Raw genomic sequence first — 26090 nt, 5'->3', positions numbered from 1 at the left:
ACAGTGTCGTGTGTTGTTGATGACATCATACTCAACAACAAAAGTTTGGCACGCATCACTTAATGTTAGGGTGGCATTTGTCATTTAGTACCCTGCACATCGGTGGTGCAGCGGGGAAGCAAGGTATTGTAATCAGTCCTTTGTGTATCTGGATGTGAACAAGATAGCTTAAAAAAAAAAGAGATTGGCTGGATTTTCATCAAACTTGGTGGGAATATTTCTTGGGTAGATCTCTCAAGACGGTGAACATTTGGAGATGATTGGACAATGGTTAAGGTCACCAAAAACATGGTAAAAAAAAAAGTATTTTCTGCTGTCTCTCTGCAGCTAGTAGGGGTAGAGAGATGTTCTGAAGTGTATATTGATCAGCAACACATTTGTGATTGATTGGTTGTGCCATAATGAAATCACAAGGAAGTCGAGTTTGTTCAGAGCAGGTTTGCATCAGCCCTCTTATGTTTATCATACATACATACATCTACAACCGTCTATCCGGGATCGGGTTTTGGGGGCCACAGCTCCAGCAGGGGACCCCAAACGTCCCTTTCCCTTGCCACATTAACCTCCTCTGACTGGTGGATAGTGAGGCGTTCCCAGGCCAGGTGCACAGGGGGCATCCTTACAAGGTGCCTGAACCACCTCAGCTGGCTCCTTTCAATGCGAAGGTTTGGTCTGTCGAGGCCCTCGACTTTCACTACCACCCATGGGACAACACAGCCAACCCCAGTTGTTCCCTCTGTGGGTGGGGAGCCTACAGGGTGGAGATGGAAAGTCCACGTAACCTTTTTGGACTGTGCCCGGCCAGGCTCCGTGGCAAGCCTGACCACCAGGCACTCACTGAGAGGCCTTCCATCCAGGCCTGGCTCCAGACGGGGGCCCCGGGCTTTCTCCAGGCTGGGGTCACGTTTCCTCTTCCTCGTTTTTCCGTGGAGTCATTGTGAACCATTCTTAATCTGGCCTTTCTCCTGAGACCAATTTTACAAGGAAAACCCTACCAAGAGCACAAAAGTGCCAAACAACACAGTTCTCAGGTTCATAGGGGCACACAAACCTCTCCACCATGATAAGGTGATGGTTCCAACAGAGGATGTTTTCATTGTTCCTGTCATTCTGAACTCTTGTATTAACACCTGTTACTGTAAACAATAGAAGATTGCACCTTGATTTAAATTGCCATGGACAGTTACAGTGGAAAGAGAAAAAGAACTCTGTAATAAATTTGAGTCTACACTTGGTTTTGCAGATGATGCTCAGTTTAAATATTGTCCCAACTGTTCCCTGTGTAGGGAGTAACATTCCCTTAGTTTCAGCACAGGGAACATTTGGGGCCGTGAATGTTAGCAGAATACCCAATGATGTCATGAGTGGAAAAAAGAGGCACTGTGCAGTGTGATAACATCTCTACAAAATCTAATGTAGGTACGGTATTCAAATCAAATCAAATCAATTTTATTTATATAGCGCCAAATCACAACAAACAGTTGCCCCAAGGCGCTTTATATTGTAAGGCAAAGCCATACAATAATTACTGAAAAACCCCAACGATCAAAACGACCCCCTGTGAGCAAGCACTTGGCGACAATGGGAAGGAAAAACTCCCTTTTAACAGGAAGAAACCTCCAGCAGAACCAGGCTCAGGGAGGGGCAGTTTTCTGCTGGGACTGGTTGAGGCTGAGGGAGAGAACCAGGAGAAAGACATGCTGTGGAGGGGAGCAGAGATCAATCACTAATGATTAAATGAAGAGTGGTGCATACAGAGCAAAAAGAGAAATAAACACTCAGTGCATCATGGGAACCCCCCAGCAGTCTACGTCTATAGCAGCATAACTAAGGGATGGTTCAGGGTCACCTGATCCAGCCCTAACTATAAGCTTTAGCAAAAAGGAAAGTTTTAAGCCTAATCTTAAAAGTAGAGAGGGTGTCTGTCTCCCTGATCCGAATTGGGAGCTGGTTCCACAGGAGAGGAGCCTGAAAGCTGAAGGCTCTGCCTCCCATTCTACTCTTAAAAACCCTAGGAACTACAAGTAAGCCTGCAGTCTGAGAGCGAAGCGCTCTATTGGGGTGATATGATACTATGAGGTCCCTAAGATAAGATGGGACCTGATTATTCAAAACCTTATAAGTAAGAAGAAGAATTTTAAATTCTATTCTAGAATTAACAGGAAGACAATGAAGAGAGGCCAATATGGGTGAGATATGCTCTCTCCTTCTAGTCCCCGTTAGTACTCTAGCTGCAGCATTTTGAATTAACTGAAGGCTTTTCAGGGAACTTTTAGGACAACCTGATAATAATGAATTACAGTAGTCCAGCCTAGAGGAAATAAATGCATGAATTAGTTTTTCAGCATCACTCTGAGACAAGACCTTTCTCATTTTAGAGATTTGCGCAAATGCAAAAAAGCAGTCCTACATATTTGCTTAATATGCGCATTGAAGGACATATCCTGATCAAAAATGACTCCATTGATTTGTGGGGCCAAGTACAATAACTTCAGTTTTATCTGAGTTTAAAAGCAGGAAATTAGAGGTCATCCATGTCTTTATGTCTGTAAGACAATCCTGCAGTTTAGCTAATTGGTGTGTGTCCTCTGGCTTTATGGATAGATAAAGCTGAGTATCATCTGCGTAACAATGAAAATTTAAGCAATGCTGTCTAATAATACTGCCTAAGGGAAGCATGTATAAAGTGAATAAAATTGGTCCTAGCACAGAACCTTGTGGAACTCCATAATTAACCTTAGTCTGTGAAGAAGATTCCCCATTTATATGAACAAATTGTAATCTATTAGATAAATATGATTCAAACCACCACAGCGCAGTGCCTTTAATACCTGTGGCATGCTCTAATCTCTGTAATAAAATTTTATGGTCAACAGTATCAAAAGCAGCACTGAGGTCTAACAGGACAAGCACAGAGATGGGTCCACTGTCTGAGGCCAAAAGAAGATCATTTGTAACCTTCACTAATGCTGTTTCTGTACTATGATGAATTCTAAAACCTGACTGAAACTCTTCAAATAGACCATTCCTCTGCAGATGATCAGTTAGCTGTTTTACAACTACCCTTTCAAGAATGTTTGAGAGAAAAGGAAGGTTGGAGATTGGCCTATAATTAGCTAAGATAGCTGGGTCAAGAGATGGCTTTTTAAGTAATGGTTTAATTACTGCCACCTTAAAAGCCTGTGGTACATAGCCAACTAATAAAGATTGATCATATTTAAGATCGAAACATTAATTAATGGTAGGGCTTTCTTGAGCAGCCTGGTAGGAATAGGGTCTAATAGACATGTTGATGGTTTGGAGGAAATAACTAATGAAAATAACTCAGACAGAACAATCGGAGAGAAAGAGTCTAACCAAATAAAGGCATCACTGAAAGCAGCCAAAGATATCGATATGTCTTTGGGATGGTTATGAGTAATTTTTTCTCTAATAGTTAAAATTTTATTAGCAAAGAAAGTCATGAAGTCATTACTAGTTAAAGTTAAAGGAATACTCGTCTCAGTAGAGCTCTGACTCTTTGTCAGCCTGGCTACAGTGCTGAAAAGAAACCTGGGGTTGTTCTTATTTTCTTCAATAATTGATGAGTAGAAAGATGTCCTAGCTTTACGGAGGGCTTTTTTATAGAGCAACAGACTCTTTTTCCAGGCTAAGTGAAGATCTTCTAAATTAGTGAGACGCGATTTCCTCTCCAACTTACGGGTTATCTGCTTTAAGCTGCGAGTTTGTGAGTTATACCACGGAGTCAGGCACTTCTGATTTAAGGCTCTCTTTTTCAGAGGAGCTACAGCATCCAAAGTTGTCCTCAATGAGGATGTAAAACTATTGATGAGATACTCTATCTCCCTTACAGAGTTTAGGTAGCTACTCTGCCCTGTGTTGGTATATGGCGTTGGAGAACATAAAGAAGGAATCATATCCTTAAACCTAGTTACAGCGCTTTCTGAAAGACTTCTACTGTAATGAAACTTATTCCCCACTGCTGGGTAGTCCATCAGAGTAAATGTAAATGTTATTAAGAAATGATAGACAGAAGGGGGTTTTCAGGGAATACTGTTAAGTCTTCAATTTCCATACCATAAGTCAGAACAAGATCTAAGGTATGATTAAAGTGGTGGGTGGACTCATTTACATTTTGAGCAAAGCCAGTCGAGTCTAACAATAGATTAAATGCAGTGTTGAGACTGTCATTCTCAGCATCTGTGTGGCTGTTAAAATCGCCCACTATAATTATCTTATCTGAGCTAAGCACTAAGTCAGACAAAAGGTCCGAAAATTCACAGAGAAACTCACAGTAACGACCAGGTGGACAATAGATAACAACAAATAAAACTGTTTTTTGGGACTTCCAATTTGGATGGACAAGACTAAGAGACAAGCTTTCAAATGAATTAAAGCTCTGTCTGGGTTTTTGATTAATTAATAAGCTGGAATGGAAGATTGCTGCTAATCCTCCGCCTCGGCCCGTGCTACGAGCGTTCTGGCAGTTAGTGTGACTCGGGGGTGTTGACTCATTTAAACTAACATATTCATCCTGCTGTAACCAGGTTTCTGTAAGGCAGAATAAATCAATATGTTGATCAATTATTATATCATTTACTAACAGGGACTTAGAAGAGAGAGACCTAATGTTTAATAGACCACATTTAACTGTTTTAGTCTGTGGTGCAGTTGAAGGTGCTATATTATTTTTTCTTTTTGAATTTTTATGCTTAAATAGATTTTTGCTGGTTATTGGTGGTCTGGGAGCAGGCACCGTCTCTACGGGGATGGGGTAATGAGGGGATGGCAGGGGGAGAGAAGTTTTCCCCAGAAGCTTTGCCAATTATCTATGAAACCCACCTCATTTTTTGGACACCACTCAGACAGCCAGCAATTCAGGGAGAACATGCGGCTAAACATGTCACTCCCGGTCCAATTGGGGAGGGGCCCAGAGAAAACTACAGAGTCCGACATTGTTTTTGCAAAGTTACACACCGATTCAATGTTAATTTTAGTGACCTCCGATTGGCCTAACCGGGTGTCATTACTGCCGACGTGAATTACAATCTTACCAAATTTACGCTTAGCCTTAGCCAGCAGTTTCAAATTTCCTTCGATGTCGCCTGCTCTGGCCCCCGGAAGACAATTGACTATGGTTGCTGGTGTCGCTAACTTCACATTTCTCAAAACCGAGTCGCCAATAACCAGAGTTTGTTCCTCGGCGGGTGTGTCGCCGAGTGGGGAAAAACGGTCAGAAATGTGAACGGGTTGGCGGTGTACACGGGGCTTCTGTTTAGAACTACGCTTCCTCCTCACAGTCACCCAGTCGGCCTGCTTTCCTGGCTGCTCGGGATCTGCCGGAGGGGAACTAACGGCGGCTAAGCTACCTTGGTCCGCACCGACTACAGGGGCCTGTCTAGCTGTAGGATTTTCCAAGCTGCAGAGCCAAGTCTCCAATTCGCCCAGCCTGGCCTCCAAAGCTACGAATAAGCTACACTTATTACAAGTACCATTACTGCTAAAGGAGGCCGAGGAATAACTAAACATTTCACACCCAGAGCAGAAAAGTGTGGGAGAGACAGGAGAAGCTGCCATGCTAAACCGGCTAAGAGCTAGTAGCTGCGCTAAGCTAGCGGATTCCTAAAAACACACAAAGTGAATAATGTGTAAATAATTTAGAGGTGATTCAGCAGAGAGAGTGCTTTAGTTAAGGCACGTGAAGAGTACACTGTGAAACAAATCGTTATCTAGTTAACTAGATCAATCTAACTGCGCAGATTAAACAGCTAACAGATACAGCAAAACACAGCTGTGCTCCGGAACAGGAAGTGATACAATACCGCAGTGAGAGCCAACCACCAGTAGAGGCCAGTAGTGGTTACAGAGGGGTTAAAGATTGTAGTGTTCGTAACATTTGTCAGTTTTTATTTGGAGAAAAGAGGGAATTGTAAGAGAAAATGGAAAAATTCTGTGGCCCTTCTCTTATCTGTTTTCACCCAGACTCAAAAACATGGCTATAGGAACAGATGCCACCTTCATTTACAGATTAGCACCGCTGTAATCATTTGCATTTGCAGCTACTTGATTAAGTTATTCCAGAAACTCCTTAATGAGCAGTTCAACAGCTTCTGTAGTAACTCTATGGCAGAAACTACAAGTACTCAACTATTTCGACAGCAGAATATAAGTGACTTTGAATATGGCATGTTTGTTGGTGCCAGATGGGCTGGTTTCTGTATTTCACAGTAGGAATTCCATGCACAACCATCTCCAGCTTTGACAGAGAACAGTCTGAAAATGAAGAAATGTCTCATCACCGGGGGTTGAAAATGTCTTGTTGATAGCAGATGTGTGTGAAGAAGGGTTAGATTCATTTGATTTGATAGAAAAGCACTACAAACTCAAATAACCACTCATCACAACAATGGTATGAAGAAGAGCAGATCATCAAACCTTGAGGCAGATCGGCAGCAGAAGACCTCACCTGGTGCCACTTCCTGTCAGTAAAGTACGGGAAACTGAGGCTACATTGGGCACGGCCTCACCAAAACTAGACAAAGTAAGATATGAAAAATGTTGGCTGGTGTGATGATGTGCTGGAACATTCAGACTTTCAGACTGTAGGTCAAAATGTTGTATACATCACATAAAATAATTGATTCAGCCTGGTGGTGGTGTAGTAGATATGTAGTAAAATTAATTGAAGAAAGGGGGGACAAAAGGACAAATAAAAGAAAATTTGAAAGTTTTTAAGCTTGATAACCTGATGTCTGCCACAGTTTCTTAGTCTATATCTTCCACTGAAAAAAGCTGCATATCTCATATCATTTTTACCCTATGTCATGTGTCCATAGAAGTAGGCCAGCCTGTCAAAAGTTCACTGGTGATTATGCTGTTGCAAGTTTCTGATGTTGGGAAACTTTTTTGTGATCACCACATACTGCAAAATGCCCTCAGCTGAAGCTCAGGTCATGACCTCAGTGCCTCAAATGACCAGGACTGTTTGAGCAATCTCAAATCCTGGAAATCCTGATGAGTCAGTTTGAAGTTGAGATACTGGAGACAGTCTGAAGAAGTCAGTCAAAGATGTGTAGTAAACTATCAGGCTAGTTCTTACTTTTGATGACAAGATTAACTAAACCCCTCAGCATTTCATACAGTAACCTTTCTTAAGTATTAACAGTGCATTATACAATTTTTTTTTAATATCAACGACAATATTACGCTGTTATTCAATGAATGAGCAGATTGCCCAACAAATCAGGCCCCCTCACCAAAATTTTGTGGCTCCACCCCTGACTAGTGGGGCATGCCAACATGGACCAATATGCCGAAGAATGCTTCCAGCACTTTGTTGAATCTATGCCACAAAGAATAAAGGTATTCTGAATTTTTTTTGAACCACTTTAGTCTGCTTTTAGAAAATATCATTCCACAGAGACGGCTCTCACTAAAGTGGTGAATGATCTTCTGCTTGCAATGGATTCGGATACCACTGAGGTTCTGGTGCTGTTAGATCTCAGTGCTGCATTTGATACCGTGGATCATCATATTCTACTTGACAGGCTGGAAAATCATTTTGGGATTACTGGGAGTGCCCTTGGGTGGTTGACATCATACCTGAACAGTCATTCTCACTGTGTTTTGTACAATAACACTACCTTTAACCTTAGTGACATGAAATTTGAGGTCACACAGGGGTCCGTCTTAGGCCCCCTGGCTTTCTCCCTTTATATAGCTCCCTTTATGTACCCCTTGCGCACATATTGTGGCGCTTTGGGGTTACCTTTCATTGCTATGCTGATTATACTCAGTTATAAGTGCTGATAACTACCAGTAATCTCATCCACATTAAATCCTTAGAAGATTGCCTTGCATCAGTGAAAAGCTGGATGTCTAGCAGTTTCCTACTTTTAAACTCTGATAAGACTGAAATGATGGTTCTTGGTCCAGTGAGACATCAGCATCAATTTGACCCGCTAACGCTTAGCCTAGGCTCATGTGTCATACATCACACTGACAAAGTGAGGAACCTTGGGGTAATTTTTGATCCTACATTGTCCTTTGACCTCCACATTAGAAATATTATGAGGACTGCTTTCTTCCACCTGCGAAATATAGTGAAGATTCGTCCCATCCTGTCTGTGCCTGATGCTGCAACCCTGATTCATGCATTTGTCTCTTGTAGATTGGACTACTGCAATGTTCTATTTTCTGGTTTACCGCAGTCCAGCATTAGGGCTCTCCAATTGGTTCAAAATGCTGCTGCCAGACTTATTGACCTGAAGCAGAACGTTTGACCACATTACACCCATTTTGGTGTCTCTTCACTGGCTTCCTGTCCCAGTGAGATCAGATTTTAAGTTTCTGCTACTAGCCTATAAATTTTTTCACGGACTGGCACCTCCCTACTTAGCTGACCTAATTAAACCTTTTAAAAATTAAAAATCTTCGGGTCACAGAGCTTTCTCTTATCATGCCCCTGTTCTGTGGAATGATCTCCCTGCATCAATAAAACAGATTCTGGGGAGACTTTCAAGTCCAGACTTAAGACACACTTATTTTCCCTTTCATATGGCTAGCATACCGGCATAGTATGTTACTATGCTTTTTACCCTTTTAAATTTATTTTATTAGGAAATGGAGCATGCCGCAGCCTCAACTTTATCTAAATTCTGGGCCTTTTAGTGAAGCTTAGGGCTAGTGACCAGTGATCACCTTAGTATTTCTTCTGTTTTTCTTGTTGCTTAATGCTGACAAATTATACTGTATTTGTTGTCTTTCCAGTGCCGATTCTGTTTATTTTTCTCTCTCTCTCTGTTTGAGGTGTGGCTCCATCCAGAGATGGGGGTGGTGTCTGTTTCTGCAGCCCTCCTGTCCTGTGCACCGGCATAATTTCCTGTATATTCGGTTTGTAAATTGATTTGTAAATTGTGTCGGTGGCATGGCCCAAGTAGAGGGTCACCCCTTTGAGTCTGGTCTGCTTGAGGTTTCTTCCCCAAATCATCAGAGGGAGTTTTTCCTTTCCACTGTCACCTGTGTGCTTGCTCTGGGGGTTGGTAAGGTTAGACCTTACTTTTGTGAAGTTCCTTGAGGCAGCTATGTTGTGATATGGTACTATATAAATGAAAATAAATTGATAATCGAAATTGAAGGTGAAACACGATGAAACCCGGTACTAGAAATGTATACCTACTGAAGTATGAGTTTGTTGAAAAGGATACAAATCAAGATTCACTTCTCCAATGACTGCTTTATTTCAACAGAGTGGTCATCCCCATAACCCTTCCCACCAGTCGCACAACACCATGATCGTCACTTCCACTTCCTCTTCTTCATCCGGTAACCCCCATCGTGTTGTTGGACAGCAGGGCTATGAAACCGCCATGATGAATAAGGGGGGCCAATACCAGACTGGGATGGCCCTGTCTGTTGTTCCCTCTGGAGGAGGTGGGCAGTACCAAGGTTCCATGCCTCAAGGTAAATCATGGCTGTTCAAAAGTCTGTTTATTTGAGTGAGAAAAATGGATGCAAGCAAGAAAAGCAACTTGTCAACTTGTATTGTAATTTAATTAGAGTTTTTATATGGTTTTTATATAATACAATAGTTGGAGCTAAATTTCTGATCCTCTCATTCAAACAAAATGTGAAATCAGAAGAAAAAAGATTTTCCATTGACTGTAAAAAAATAAAAATAAAAATTCTGTGGTATACAATGGGAAATTGAGAATTTTTGAGCCTGACCCAGAAAAAGTAGGGCGTGGCTCTCCATCTTTTGCATTTTGAGAAACCAATATTGTGTTATCTCCACGTGTCATCATGATGACACATGTGGAGATAACACATGAAAGTAACAGTAAAAACACTCAAACAAATGACTTTTATACTTGTATTCATAACTTCTAACTTGTTCTTACCCACTCCTTGCCGTACGTCACTGTTTCTGGGAGTAAAAATACATCATAAATTTGCGCCACATGCTTCTCAAATCACTTGTGATGAAGTTATACTATTGTCTGTTTTCCTTCTGCTCAGCCCTGCCCGTTTCTAGCCAGGCATACCCCAGTGCCGGCCTGCCGATGGCCATCTCCCCATCTGGGAACCAGTCCCAGTACAACCTGCACACCACCCACACATCCCATCAACCCTCCCTCCCTGCCACCAACCCTCAGTATCACGGCAATCAGGGCATGAGCCATAGCAACCAGGTTGCCATGACCACGCACACCAACCCGCGGCCTCAGAGTGCTCGCTGCCTCTTGCAGACAAAAGGCCAGAAGAGCACGGATGGTTTCCAGGAACAGGTACCATTCGCCTTTTTGTATCTGTTCACAGTCTTACACAAATATTTCTTGGTCATTGCTGTAGTCAGAGGGTAGAACACCCCCCCCCCCCCCCCAATATGGCTGACACAACATAACATGACATCACGTAAGTCTTCTTTGACTACAGTGTGCAAACATTTTGTTTTTCTGCCCCTCTTTCTCTGCTGATCCCTCTCTCTGTAGTTGTGTGTGAGAATAGAGAAGAGTCCCGGTCTGGGTTTCAGTATCTCTGGTGGCATCAGCGGCCAAGGGAACCCCTTCAAACCCTCCGACATGGTACGATCCACCCAGCCTGGCAGCCAATCACAGCCTCCCCAGCTTTACCTCAGAGTTGCCATGGAAACTGCTGCTTGTTACTCTGGGTCTGTCTGTCTGTCTGTCTGTCTGTCTGTGGAGCAGCAGTTGACTTGGTTCACTGACTTTCTGACGTGAAGTTGTGTCACAAACTTATAGGGGTTGTGTGTTTGACAGAGTGCAGCTTTTGCACACCGGGAGAAATTTGGGCATTAACTACCTCAGTGATTTTTTTTTATTCCCCCCTTCCCCAGTCTGTGAGGGCATCACACTGAAGATCTTCTGGTCACAGGCCCACCTCTCTAATCGCTAGACCAGGGGTCACAGTGGTTCAGGATTAACTTGCTACTGATCACCGCAGCAGGTGATTTCCTTGAGTTCAGGGGAGGAGCCCATCAGTAAAACCACCTGCTGAGGCGATTGGTTGCAACTAAAACCTGCACCATCTTGACCCTTGTTGCCCACCTCTACTCTAGACCTTCGCCTCCCCACACCAAATGTTGAACTAAATTCTTTGGGCTTCTCTAGTTTTCCTTGGTGTCACCATAGAAGATCTGCATATTGATTTGGCACAGATTTTCCACCGGATAGCATTCCTGACACACATGGAAAATGGGGCTTTAAAGCTACAGTGTGTGGGATTTTGGAGAGTTTATTATCAAAAAAGGAATATAGCATTTATAACCATCTGCATTCATGCAGAAATGAATCAGTGGGTTTTCAGAAGCATAGAATGAGCTCTTCACATGTACACAAGAGCAAGCACCTTCATGGAAGCCGCCATGTTGCGCCCCCAAAAGTCTGATGTTACAAACTGGATGCGCATGCTCAGAGGGTGTGTAAATCTCCCGCGACTAAGTGTGAAGTCCCACTTACGCTATCTGATTAGATGCCAAATTGTTATTCCAAGATTGTGACAGTATAGTGTGAAGCACGTGTTACCGACCAGAAAGGTCGTATTGTTCCAAATGTTGCGTCTGGGATACGTATAAGGGACTTTGTCCACGCTTCCTTGGGCAAGTTACGGTCATTACCACAGTGTTCTCTCGATATTCAGCCATGTCCGTGGAGCATGCATGTATGAGAAGTGCTCACTTAACGCTTTTCACCCCATGGCATTCCACGTAAGCAACTACCAGAGTACTTATTGTGCACATGTGATGGAGGCTATCACGAGTCGCTGTGCGTATGGTAGTCAGTAGGCCTCACTCCCCTGACAGTCAAAGGATGCTCTGGCCATAAGGCCAGAGCCCTGGGTTTTGGCCTTCTGGTTAGAGAGTCCAACTTTCATCCCAGAGATTGTAAGTTCACGTCCCGAGGGGAGCGAGTGGAAAGAGTCAAAATCACAATGCAGAGCAAAGCCGCTACATTGGTACCGTGACCCAGATGGGAGTGAAGTTTAGGGAGGTGAGTGTGACGGAGACCAGCCAGAGTCGCTGTGCAATAGTAGTCACTAAACCTCACTCCCCAAGAGCTAAAAGGATTCTCTGGCCACAAGGCCAGAGCCCTGGGTTTTAGCCTTCTGGTTAGAGAGCCGCCTTCCATGCCAGAGATTGTGAGTTTGCTTCACAAGGGGAGCGAGTGAGAGGAGCCAAAATCATAACACAAAGCAAAGCAAACTGCTACATTCGTGCCATGAGCCAGCTAGGAGTGAGGTTCTGTGGGGGTGGGGGGGTGATGGAGGCTAGCAGGAGTCGTGGTGCATATGGTAGTCAGTAGGCCTCAGTCCCCCAACATCCACAGGATTCTCTGGCCACTCAGGCCAGAGCCCAGATTTTAGCCAACAGGTCAGACTGTCTGCCTCCCATGCCGGAAAGCGTGAGTTTGCGTTCCAAGGGGAGGGAATGGGAGGAGTCAAATACACAACGCAGAGCAAGCTACTACACACCTGGCAAACAATGCAACAATGGTCTATTGCACTCCCAAGTTGATGCCATAGCCCATAAGGGGCATTCTTACTCTGCCTTTCACCTCATGACCAGAAGACTGAAAAAAAACATGATGGTGGTTGCTCCCTTATACACTGCCGGTTGGTTGCAGTCTGTTGAGTGTGACACTTATTTTTGTGAAGTGAAGGATCATATATGTAGCATATTACAAGAAAAGGCTATGGAACATGTCAAAAGAAGTCAAAATGGGAAGAGAAAAAAAAATTGTGACCTACTTTGGCATAATGCATTCTGCAACCTCACCACTGGATGACACTAAATCCTACACACTGCAGCTTTAAAACATGGGCACATTAATACTTGAATGTCTTACAAATAGTCATGTCCACATGTGTCCAAGATGACATATAGCAAAGTTTGTTGAATTCTTTTGTTACTGCGTTCGCCTCGTTGTGTCACTGTGCCTATATCTGGAGTCATAGATCCCCCAGGCCTTCTGTGCGTGGCCGTGCATCCTAGAAACATCCTGGTCTCGTCTTTGAGCTGCAATGCTTGCAAAGCTCTATAGCTATTTTAGGAAGACTGTTTCATTCTGGGACATGGCATGTGGTTTTTAGGCACTCGAGACTTTGATCTGCTGACAGTGACAATGACGGATTCTGCGCTGTTCTTCAACTGTTGATTAGCCGACTAGACACGGGGGTCTAAAAATAGAAAGTTTATGAGAAGAGTGTTTTAAACATTCAGCTTACACATGGCCGTTTGAGACACAGCCAAGCAAATGTGTATCTACACCAGAATGGAAATCAGTAAATCACTGAAATACCATTCTCTGATGGCTGGAATGAAATGCAGGTGATCTGTGCTAAACGGGTGTCGGGTTTACTCACCCATTCAACAGGTGTAAACTGATAGCATCTGAATGACTGTTTCACCATTGGTTTTTCGACAAATATAGACCAAAGGTTTACCATCAAAAATGGAAGGTTTGTGGAACAAGCTGAACATTTCAGGATAGGTCCAGAAAAATTTGTACAATCATGACTCAGTCTTCAAAATCCCTCTTGTGGCTTTGTCAGAATCCAAGATGGTGTCCAAAATGGCCGCCATTTCACTTATTTTTACATATCTTTCCTTTCGGAAAGGATTAAAACCCCATTTGTGTTGAAATGTATGTATAAGGCACGAGGAACACATCATGACAACAAACAAACTACAAAACAATCTAAACAGCATGAAAATGACTATTCAAGGAGGAAATCAAAGGAATGATGAGAACACGCACAGTTTTTTTTATATCCTATCCATCATCTACGTAGATCTAAAAATGTGGCAGTCTGAGGAGTTCATATCCAAAATGATCATGGTAAAGATTTTCCTGATGCTGTAAAATATAATTAGACACTTAAATACAATTCTTAAGTTTTTCCAGAAGCAAAAAAAAAAAAAAAACAGCATAGGCAGCCATTTTGGACGCACACTTTGATTTTGAAAAAGCCACAGGGGGACTTTCGCAAACTTTTAGTATGTGCTTCCACACATTTGTTCTGGCAAAAGTTCTTTTTTGTGCTAACGTTGTTGTACTAACAAGTTGAGCTTCCTTTTGGCTGATCCCCCCCCAGCACCCTTGTTGTTCATTTTGCACACAAACTGATTCTATTCCACCTTTGACTCTGTGATTGCTTTAGATAAAACCAAGTTAAAGATATCTATGTTTTGTTCCTGTGATTAATGTCAAAACAAGGATCATTGATGCAATACTGACACCAATTAATTATTGCCCAAAACACTGCTACCCAAGTATGTTTAATTGTAAAACACACATCAATGTTTATCTTTTGCCCTCCTCTGTGAAGATTTTATACACTGATTTATCTGAAATTATTACAGATTTGATCCCAGATATCTGCTGAAGTGTGTTCACATCCCTTTCTTCATGGCTATAAGAGATATTTGTTAATCAAAGCAGAGATGATTTTTCACTTTCACTCCATTATCTAGGTTTAAGGTTAAGATTGAAGTTTTCTGCAGTGCAGGAAACAACAGCTTTATGCACTTGTAGAAATTTTACTCTGCGTCAGAATTCATTGATGTACTGTGCACCCAGAAAGTATTCACAGCACTTCAGTTTTTTTCTACATGTTGTTATGCTACAGCCTTATTCCAAAATGGATTAAATTATTTTTTTTCTCACCATTCCACACACAGTACCCCATAATGGCAATGTGATTTTGTTGTTGTTGTTGTTGTTGGGTTTTTTAGAATTTTGCAAATTTATTAAAAACACACACACACAGGAAAAAAACCTAATAAATCACATGTACATACGTATTCACAGCCTTTGTCATGAAGCTCAAAATTGAGCTCAGGTGCATCCTGTTTCCACTGATCATCCTTGAGATGTTTCTACAGTTTAATTGGAGTCCACCTGGGGTAAATTCAGTTGAATGGACATGATTTGGAAAGTCACACACCTGTCTACATGTAAGGTCCCACAGTCCCACAGCCAAGCATGAATTCAAAGGAATTGTCTGTAGACCTCTGAGGCAGGATTGTCTTGAGGCAGAAATTTGGGGAAGGGTACAGAAACATTTCTGCTGCTTTGAAGGTTCCAGTGAGCACAGTGGCCTTCATTATCCCTAAATAGAAGAAGTTTGGATCCACCAGGACTCCTCCTAGAGCTGGCTACCTGTCTAAACTGAGCAATCAGGAGAAAAGGGCCTAAGTCAGGGAGGTGACCAAGAGCCCGATGGTCACTCTGTCAGAGCTCCAACATTCCTCTGTGGAGAGAGGAGAACCTTCCAGAAGGACAACCATCTCTGCAGCAATCCACCAATGAGGCCTGTATGGTAGAGTGGACAGACTGAAGCCCCTCCTTAGTAAAAGACACATGGCTGCCTGGAGTTTGCCAAAAGATACCTGAAGAACTCTCAGACCATGAGAAACAAAATTCTCTGGTCTGATGAGACAAAGATTGAACTCTTTGGTGTGAATGCCAGGCATCATGTTTAGAGGAAACCAGGCACCATCCCTACAGTGAAGCATGGTGGTGTTTTGAACACGGGGATGTTTTTCAGCAGCAGGAACTGGGAGACTAGTCAGGATTGAGGGAAAGATGAATGCAGCAATGTACAGACACATCCTGGATGAAAACCTGCTCCAGAGTGCTCTTGACCTCAGGCTGGGGTGACGTTTCATCTTTCAACAGGACAATGACTCATATTATTGGTTAACAGGGTTTGAAAAAGGAGCAGTTTCCACCATGTGTCATGCTTAGTTATCACTTCATGGTGTAACATACTCGTATGTCACATGTCATAGAATCCAATGGACGCCGACATGGTTTGAACTTTACTTTGCAGACCAAGCATTCAACATAGTCAAAACTATTCCATTTATTAATCCTATTAGCTCAACCAATAATTTGAATCACTTTTCAGCAAAATTGGAGTAACTTTATCTTTTGACCCCTGTACAAACCGAAATTGGGCTTTGTCACCATTCTTGCTGTTTTTACTTCATAACTCCATAACACTCAGTCACAGATGGTCCAAACTATACCTTTTTGGAATCTTTATGATCAGACAAATAATGTGGTATAGTTTTCAATATGATTGCAGCACCTTTTAATGTTGACCCTGTTGGGAAAGTGTAGTGACACGGACCCACAACAGGGGGCGTAAATGAACAGACAATGGATGAGCCAAAAAGATAACAATTTAATGTTGTGAATGTGCACAACGAAATACAGACAATCACAGATTTTGAATTCAGTCAATATATATAAAGGTGACGTGTGGGCAGGCTCGAGGATAGAAGACGTCTGTCCAGAGAAGAAGCTCCACACGATTTCCACTGCCAACGGATCTGAAGCACACCGGAGCCACCAAGTCGTGAGTCCCCAGGTGGCCACCGTCTCCAGCTGTCAGACCTGGTACTGCTGACAGGAGGCAGAAACAGTTAATGGTGGGTGTGTGTGTACACACCCAGTACAACAGTCAGCAACAGTCTCTCCTTTTTCTGGTGGGAAAAATACCTCCACCTCCGAAACAAGAACATAGTTTATGCAGAGTCTGAGTCACTACTTATCGGAGTTCGGAGTTCGGAGTGAAAGGCGTCACTCCTCCACCATCCGCGAACCCGGCCTCCAGCTTCAAGTAGAGAGAATCAGGACACCTGCAAACAGTTCAGAAGAGAATCACGTGCGTTGGGCACCAAACACGGCTGAGAGTATTACCTGAAGGTAAGACGATATCTCGGCAGCAAGGTGGAGTTGCTGCCCGGCTTTTGTGGAGATGGTGGTGATGGGTGACAGCTGGTGATGATGATGAGTGACAGCTGTCACTCCCGGTTGCTCCTGCGAGGCGGTTGCACCCCCTCGTGCCTGAAGCCCGCACTTCAGGCAGGGTGCCCTCTGGTGGTGGGCCAGCAGTACCTCCTCTTCAGCGGCTCACACAACAGACCCCTGTGCAATTATTTAGTTGACCCCTACCTGGCTGCTTATTGAAAATTCAAATGGCCAATCAGTTTTTTCAAAAGAGTAAGGAGTATTTGTGGAGAGATCTGAAAATGTCTGTGCACCGACGCTCACCATCTAACCTGATGGAGCTTGAAATGCTGCAAAGAAAAATGGGCAAAACTGGCCAAAGATAGGTGTGCCAAGCTTATGGCATCATATTCAAGAAGACTTGAGCCTGTAAAGTCTTTCTTAATGCTGTAACTAGCTGACATTCAACACAGTATTGAACAAAGGGTGTGAATACTTAAGTACGCATGCAAAAATAAAAAAATAAGCTTTTTTCATGTCATCGTTATGGGGTGTTGTGAGTACAGTTTTGAAGGGGGAAAAGAAATTGCCCATTTTGGAATAAGGCTGTAACAAAAGTGAAGCGCTGTGAATACTTTCTGGACGTACCGTAATAATTATGGAGACAGGTCAAAAGACGAGCTGGTTTTTGGTATCCCAAAATAAACTTATTTGTTTTTTCAATGTTTTTTCGTGAAGTTTGAGTTGACACACTCGATGTGGGCAGTGAATCAGTTTCACTTCTGTCTAATTAGGATTCAGTGAGTGGATACAGTGACTCACTTCCTCTATTGACAGAAGTGGGATCCCGGGCTTTGATGCATTTGCTCCTCGGTCTTAGTTTAGGGACGACAGATGGGGGTGTGTTGAGGAACAGAACATGGATTTTAGCCTGATCATAATCACAAAGGTTTAAAAATCCAATTGTCTGTTCCTGATCATCATGAGACCTGCTGTCATTCTACTCAAGCGCCTGTCAAGAGCAAGCAGGATTGTCGTCATCGCTGGAGATATGATGCAAACATGGTCACTGAGCTGCAAAAACTTCACATCCTAAATCCTGTTTCCTGTCAGAGATCATCATTGTGGATAGAAATTGTTTATAAGCACCCAAATATTGTCAATTATGTATGTTTGCAATACTGCCTCCTTTTTTCTCAGAGAGAATGCATTTTGGAGTTGAGGTTTTTGCAGTCTGATTTGTTTGTGACAAATATATATATATTTTTATCATAATTTTTTAATGTGTGTACAGTGAGCTCCATATGGATTCTGATACCGGCCCATTTGAGGTGGACCCCATTGTTATTATATTGATTATATAATCAGAAATGACATTTAAAGGAGATTTCTGGGAAATTACAGCCTCTGCTCTATTTTCACATGGGGGGGGGGGGGGGGGGGGTCATCTTTTCACTCTGGATAAAAATGAATTTAATCTTCACATTATTTATTTAAAACACAAACACCCCCCCCCCCCCCCCCCCCCCCCAGATGAGCTACTACTTGGCCTTTGACTTGTAATCATTCACAGTAGATGGGAGCAACAGATGATGGCCAGGCTAAGGAAAGACTGTGTAATCAGTAATTTTGAAAGATTTATTTACATTTATTGAGCAAACATGCACTTCTAATGGCATTTTTGCCTGTTCAGAAAGTGGGTTACTCAGGTTTTAATTAATTAGCCATTTAGCTTCTGCATGCTAATGCAGTGTTTGCATTCCAAATAAACAATGTGCTGATTAAACTAATTTTAGTCCTGAGTGATTAAATTCATATAGTCAGCCCCCCCCCCAAAAAAAGCATAAAATAACCTCTAAAAAGCTGGCCTTCTCCTTTAATGTATTCATGTTCATTATATGGTGTAAATGATCACAAATTTTGTTGTTTCACAGAAAACATAAAACCATTTAAGAGACAGAATCTCACCACCAAAAAGCAATCTATATCATTATGAAGCTCGCTGTATAATGTTGTGTATATACAGGCTAAGCTAATACGTCTAAACTATGTGCTTTAACATGTAATGTGTTTGTTCACTCACACTGTAGTATGTAAGTGCTGCTGTACTGTCACATCGTTTTTGGTGAAACGACACATTTATCTGTTAAACTCACGATTGTGTTCAACACGTACACAACCTGTTGAACAGTGTTCAGTCAACACGGCCACGTTGTCCCACACTTTGTGTTCCAAAACATCTTTCAGCACTCGGTGAAAAGATGTTTGTGTTTTTACAATCTCTGCCTTGGGTTATTGACAGGAAGAACAGAGGATGAAATATAGTTTGCCCTCCCTCTTAATTTGCTTGATTAAGTAACTGTATAACATAGATAGTTCTGTTACATTTACTGTAAATGCACCATATTTGCCACTTCTAACTTCATATTGGTACCACACTATTAAATAAAAACTGAGAAAATGTAAAAGTTTAAGGCAACTTGCTGCACAGACTTTTTGGATTTTTTTTTTTTTTTTTATCTTTTAATTTTTCAACAAAATTCACAAAATTTGCATGTTGAAATCTAGTTATTGTAAAGTACCTGTTAACACATTTACAATAAGTGTAAGAATGAATTTAGAGTTAATTGTATTTATCTTCTATTCATGGTGTTCATGTTAAATAAGGTACATACATTTAATAATTTATGAAGATACTGAACACCATGAATAATCTTTATTAATGCTTAATACTCCATTAAATAGCATGAACATGTTAATAATTCCTAATCACATTCATCAGCTCTTAATTCACTGTACGTTAACGCTTATTACTCCATTAAATTGCACAAACATGTTAATAATTCCTAATCACATTCATCAACTCTTAATTCACTGTGAGTTAACGCTTATTACTCCATTAAATAGCATGAACATCCTATTCACATTCTTATTCACATTCATCAACTCTTAATTCACTGTTAGTTAATGCTTATTACCACATTAAGTTCCATGAATATGCTAATTCGTAGTCACATTAGTTAACTCTTAAGTCACTGTTAGTTAATGCTTATTACTATATCAGTATCATACTACTATACTCTAGTACTATTAGTAGTATAACATAACAGTAGGAAACTTTTAGTGTACTTTGACACAACTAATATCCTTCAACTGAGAAAATTGAAAAGGTCTGTGCAGCTGGTTGCCTCAAATTAACGAGTTTTCTCAACTTTTTTCATTTTTACCCTGCATACCAAATCCTTTTCTTGTAGTCTGTCTTTTTGGGAGGCCTCCATCATTAACTGATATAGACATTAAACTCTGAGAAACATACTTAGACACTGGAGAAATAAAATTACGTATATGCATTAAATTAAGAATTACTTGCAGTACTTTTACATGATTCTCCAAATTTGGACCAAGGAGAATTTTTGTCAGAAGTATAACTAGAAATGTACAGTTTCTTGGGAGGGGTTAAGGATAAGAAAGGCAAAGATTCTAAACCATCGTGTCCCTGTGTTGTCCTAACGGTGTATCATTTTGACTTATAGGGTATCTTTGTTACTAGGGTACAGCATGACGGCCCAGCCGCCTTGGCCCTGCAGCCTGGAGACAAGATAATGCAGGTAAACCTTTTCACTGCCCGTCAGCCACATTCTGCCTTCTCCCCTTTCCTTCTTTCTGAACAAGAAGGCACATCAACTAGCAGGACACGAGAGGAAGGTTGCATGAGGATGCAATCCAACCGCCATTACATCAGTGGCATTTTTCTGATGTTTGAAAAGTAGTTAACTTTTTAAGCAACATTTTTTTTTTACATTTAACAACAACCTTATTCAGAGATTCCACTTACAGTATGTGCTATGTTCTAACAATAATAGTGTTGAAACAGTAGAAACAATAAAACAAAACACTAAACTGTATATTTTAAAATATGCCAGTGTAATTTAGTTATTATTAAAGCCAGTTTCTGCCAGAAGAAAAAGCTAAGCAATGAACAGTTGAAAAAAACACACACTCCAGCAGTATGTCAAAATTATGACATAAAAATGTAAAATTCTAGTGTTTTAAGTCATAATTATTTCAAAAATGTAAATTTTGATTGATATATTATTCAGTGTTTTTTATTATTTTTTTATTTTGGCTTTCAGAATTTCCTCTTTATGAATCATAAATATATGAAGCTCACATTCTGAATTTCTAATTCATAAGTCATAATTATGAAATTAAAGCTTATGATTTAAATTTAGAAAGTGAAGATTGTGAAATTTTTAGAGATTTATTTCTAAACTTAGTGTTTCTAAGCTTAGTATCTTATACATTTGTTGAACAAACTTAATAAAGTGCTTCAGTTGATCACACTCAAATGAATTAGGTTAATCTAATTTAACGAAACAAGTTAGTAATATTTAATTCATTTAATTTTTTTAAATTCATTTAATTCATTTGTTTTTCCAAACTGAAGCAATTTCATGATGGTTTCTCTTTTTCTATGTATTTCTGATTTGCAAATTTTTTACATTTCCTTGCATAATTTTGACAGTTTTATTTGTTTATTTACTTAAAGACCATCTCAACAGTGCTTCTTTCCCTCTGGCAGAATATATTCCAAAGTTGCACAATATGTTTGAAGTGTCTGATATGACTGTAATGCAACAACTTCATAAATTCAATCCCATTTCGATTGACTTCCTCAGTAACTTACTTGGAAACTTCTTGGCGACCAAGTACGAAGTCCAGTCCAGTCGCCTTTGGATAAACCTCACTCTGACCACTTTAAAATGTTCTAGGGTTTGTGTGTTTGTTTTTCTTTCATTTCCGTAGTCATGTAGCTCCAGTTCTTTGTTCTGGTTCTTTTTTTTTGTAATGGGAAAGAACTTTTAGGGCGTGTTCACACAAAGACTGGAACAAGGTCTGAAACGAGGTTTGTGTTTGCATGTGTTTGGTCCTTTGAGTTTGTCTTCACTTTGCAATGTTGTGGTCAGACTAAAGAACTTTTCTGAACATGCTTGTGTCCTGATGTCATCATCAGTGTAGGCTACGGCTCCCAATATTTGACACTGATTGGCTTAAACACACACATATGTCAGTTTATTATATTGTTCCTTTTGAACACACACAAAAAAGTTCCATTTGATTGGAGAAAAAGAATCGATTCCTCTGCACCACATCACAGCACAACAATTTTCAACTTTTCTCACCTGAAACAGCAGCACACAACAAAAATGTTTTATCTTTAACAAAGAGAGGTAAAGGACACTCTGAAAAAAGGAAACATAACTTAAATATGTACAGTGGTTGCACATGATCAGAATTAGCAACTCAGTTAGAAACATAAGAAAATTATTTAGATACATTCTGGTCATGTGCAACTGACATACTTCAATTAAGTAAATCCAGCAGTTTGTTTGTTTGTTTGTTTGTTGTTTAGTACAGCGGTGCAGAGTTACCCCATTTTAATTAGGTTTCTTAATTAAATTGTCAATTTTCTTTCTTCTTCTTCTACTCTTTAATGCATGACGATAATCTGCCTCAACTTCCTGTAATTTGTCTGAAAGTCCAAAATTATCCGAAAAGTGTTTTCGCACTGGAAAAGCACCAGATTGTGGTTTTGGGCACAGATCGGTAAAGAACTGTGGTACAAGGCGACTTTCACACCTGCTGTTCGGTTCGTCCCAAACTGAAAGTCAGAAGTATGTGTGAAAACACCCTTCATTACAAATTAATACTTTCCTAAACATCCTGTGCAGCTCCAACTGTAACAATACTTGACACCCAAATAATTCTTATGAGTGTGTCCTTCAAAGGAAACAACTTCTCACTGTGGAATCCAAAGCATGATGTCGGCACCAGTGAAGCTGATTTCAGTTTAATGCCACTGCAGTAATGGCGCCATCACAAAACATAGATTAACAGCAGGTTAGTCTGTATGCTCTGCCCCTGTGTGTGTACCTGTTCAATCAAAATCTGGCGTGACTGCCCTTGCCCCCCCTCCCCTCTCCAGCCACCACCACCACTACCATCTGCTATAAACCCAATCCACTTTTACTCGCACTTAAGCCTTTATATAATCAATCTTCTTTCTGAAGATGACCATGAAAGATGGAGTGACATGCTTGTTATTAAGGGGATATGGAAATTAAAATCTAATAACCCCACTTCAAGCTGGATGTAGATTAACTTGACTTTGGCTGTCAGTCCTGAGTAACGTGAGCTATCCCTCCTTTAAGGGAGGAAGATTTAACCAGATAGAGTCACCAAAATGTCAGAGTTTGAGTCTAGCAAACCTCTTAGGTTGTTGGGTCCTCAGCAGAGTTTGGTTCTTGGGTGATATGGATCTTCCAACATCTCCTCACATCACCTCTTCCTACCACTCTGTCTGATGTCAACAGAGAGCTGGATCACTGTGGGGAGGTCCACATTCTAGTTTAGACAGTCGGTGCGAATTCCACACAAAGTTCAGAAATGACAAGATTATATAAGGCAAAAACTTTTCCTGTTGGCTGTCAATGTCTCAGCATCTGTAGAAGTAAACCCTTGGCATGTTCTGAAGCCTATCGGGGAGGTACTTACCTCTGGATTCCATAGCGTGAAGTGGATAAGAGTTTATGGCTCCTCTTGGACAGGACAAAAGTCCATCACATATTCCTTCCCCGGCTAAGGCTGATACTGATTTAGAGTTTGGGAGACTGGGACAATGCAAATAAAGTTTCTTGTCCAATGAAAACAGGCAGGTCACCTGAGGTGCACACCTGGAAGTGAGCTCCAGGAAGTACATTGGTAGCCTGCCTCTTATCCCACAGAGTCACCTGTTAACTTAATTATTATTATCTCAAACTGCTACTTGTGGCGACTCAGATGGGAAGCATCACTTGCATAGTCAGGGAGTGTCAGCTGTGACATTTTGTCCATGTGGTCTTTCTCTGTACATGATCCAGATTCCTCACTGTTGAGGACCCCAGCAAAAGAAGGCCAAGGAGATGTCCATATTTCACCTGACTGCAGCAGATAGACAGCGACTTTCAGGAAGGTGGGGATGGACTGGTTGTCTGCCTGCAATCCAGAACCCAAAGCCGTTCCATGGTGTGATGATGCATGGTGCCAATGCATGCTCCCAAAGTTGACCTGTGGTCAAAAATCTCAAAACACTGATGACTGTAGAGGTTGTGACGTGAGGGCTTCCTGCTTCTGGACTGATTATACCTTGCTATAGTTATTATCACCTACCTTAACAAACTATGATAGAAATATATAAGTACTATGAGGCCCGTTGGTACCAGTGCTTATTCCCAGATACTGTAGGGTAGAGTTAGAGAGTCGAACTCCACCTGGATGGGATGTTAGTCCATCGTAGGTTACTTCCCCATCCAAGGTCAGTACCCATTAACAGCTTGGTGTACTTGGACAATGTACATAAAGTGTTTTTGCTAAGGACACAGACATGGAGAGTGACCAGGAATACCATATTGTCTGGACTATTAGTTGCACTGGAGTAGAAGTAACAATTTTTTTTACATGTATATTTCACAAGATTCAATCTGGTGTCTTGAAGATATAGGCTGTACAATGGACTGAAAACATAAACCGTGATTTTTTTTTTGTTTTGTTTTGTTTTTTTGTATCGCTACACCCTTATTTTTTGACAAATAAGTCAATTCAGAACACAAGTCAGAGAACCTCCCAAAGCAGTAAAAAAGAAGTAAAAAACCCACCAGAAAATACGGTATATCAAACCAGGTACCAGAGCCATGATCTTTCTACTTTTGGTGATGTCATGCAGAAGAAAAATAGTTTTCATGTGTTAGGAATAATTCAGTATTATAATATATAATATCTTCTTCTGCAAGCCTGCCATCCTGTGCACTGGCATGGATGCCCAAAATTGCCTGTATATTTGTTTTGCAAACTGTCGGTAGCATGGCCCAAGCAGAGGGTCACCCCTGTGAGTCTGGTCTGCTTGAGGTTTCCTCCTCAACATCATCAGAGGGAGTTTTTCCTTACCACTGTCACCTGTGTGCTTGCTCTAAGGGTTGGTAAGTTTAGACCTTGTGTGAAGCACCTTGAGGCAGCTTTGTTGCGATTTGCCGCTATATAAATGAAAATAATTTGAAATTGAAATATCAAATCTGTGAGCAAAATGAACCTTGTTCCCCAAACAACAAACACTTTGTCGTCCCAGACCAAGCCCTCGTCATTCCCATCTCCCCTCGTCTCGTCTTCCTCCCTGCCCTCCCCCACTTTATCCTTCTCTCCACAGATGTACACTTTAGCTGGACGAATGTCATCTAAAGACTGGTTTTTGTCTTTGCCCTGTTCTTCTTTCCACAGCATGCTCTCTCTTTTCCCCAGCAGTGATGTGTTTCTGAGCTAGTGATGGCAGTGACCCTCCACCCTCCTACTCGCAGACACGCAGACACACATACGTCACACGATTACATGTATACATACACACACACACTCATACGCACAAGCACATGCCTTTGACTGTGCTGCGTGTTTGCCTTGCAGGCTAACGGACATAGTTTTTTACACATGGAGCACGACACAGCCGTCTCTCTACTGAAGAGTTTCCAGCGGACGGTGGACTTGGTGGTTTTGAGAGACAGCAGCACGCATTAAAAATAGTTTTATATTTAAAAAAGAAAGAGGAAAAAAAATTTTTTTTAAATGCTTCTCTGCTCATCGCCATCCCACGCCACACCATGTGCCCTCTGCTGGAGGCTTGTGGAACTGACAACAAGACATTTTTTTAAACCTTTTTAGGGGAACACAGACATTATTTGCCTATTGCTGGACCAAAGGCAAATACTAGTGCCAAATGTACCATAGGAAACATATCTGCTCTTGTGTTGGCCAGTGGTCGGAGTGCTGATGGGCGACAGAAGGACTTCACACGTCGGGTCGCTGCACGGGGTTTGCAGTTTGAATTTTGTAATCTGTTTGTTAATCAGGCAGTCATGTATTTTTTATTTATTTATATATATAATTTGCTTTTCTCCACTGATTTGTATTGTTTGCGCAGGGTTCTCCATGTTCTTCATTGTCTTTGCTTTGTATTTACTGTTCTGCTCTTTCTGTTTTCCCTCATATTTGCAGCAGGTTTTTGTTTTTATTTGTTTTTTTTTGTTGTTGTTGTTTTTTTTTTTTTTGCCTCCAGTGTACAGATTTTAAGACTTTCTGCCTTGTGTACATGTTCGGCGGTGCAGCGTTCTGAATCTACGCCCTCCTTAGGGCCTGGACAGACGAGCGTTTAATATTAATTACTGTTAATAAACTACATTCTTATTTCTTTCCTATGAGCATACAGGGATAAAAGATGTGAAAACTTTTTAAACCATAGAGTATAAAAGT

The 26090-nt window shown here is 41.3% G+C and overlaps 1 protein-coding gene across 1 annotated transcript in view; it reads left to right on the top strand.

Moving 5' to 3' along the window:
- The window catches only part of lrrc7 (leucine rich repeat containing 7), a 224011-nt gene extending 198319 nt beyond the window's left edge, over positions 1-25692 (top strand). The window contains 5 exon segments of the mRNA XM_034179499.1: positions 9249-9462; positions 10018-10286; positions 10491-10583; positions 20291-20365; positions 25248-25692. Coding sequence (XP_034035390.1) covers positions 9249-9462; positions 10018-10286; positions 10491-10583; positions 20291-20365; positions 25248-25358 — 762 coding nt within the window. The 3' untranslated portion in view covers positions 25359-25692.
- The last annotated feature ends 398 nt before the right edge of the window (positions 25693-26090 follow it).

This window comes from Thalassophryne amazonica, chromosome 10 (genome assembly GCF_902500255.1).
Source record: "Thalassophryne amazonica chromosome 10, fThaAma1.1, whole genome shotgun sequence".
In the NCBI taxonomy this organism is placed as follows: Eukaryota; Metazoa; Chordata; class Actinopteri; order Batrachoidiformes; family Batrachoididae; genus Thalassophryne; species Thalassophryne amazonica.
This window is presented reverse-complemented; position numbering and strand designations above follow the sequence as displayed.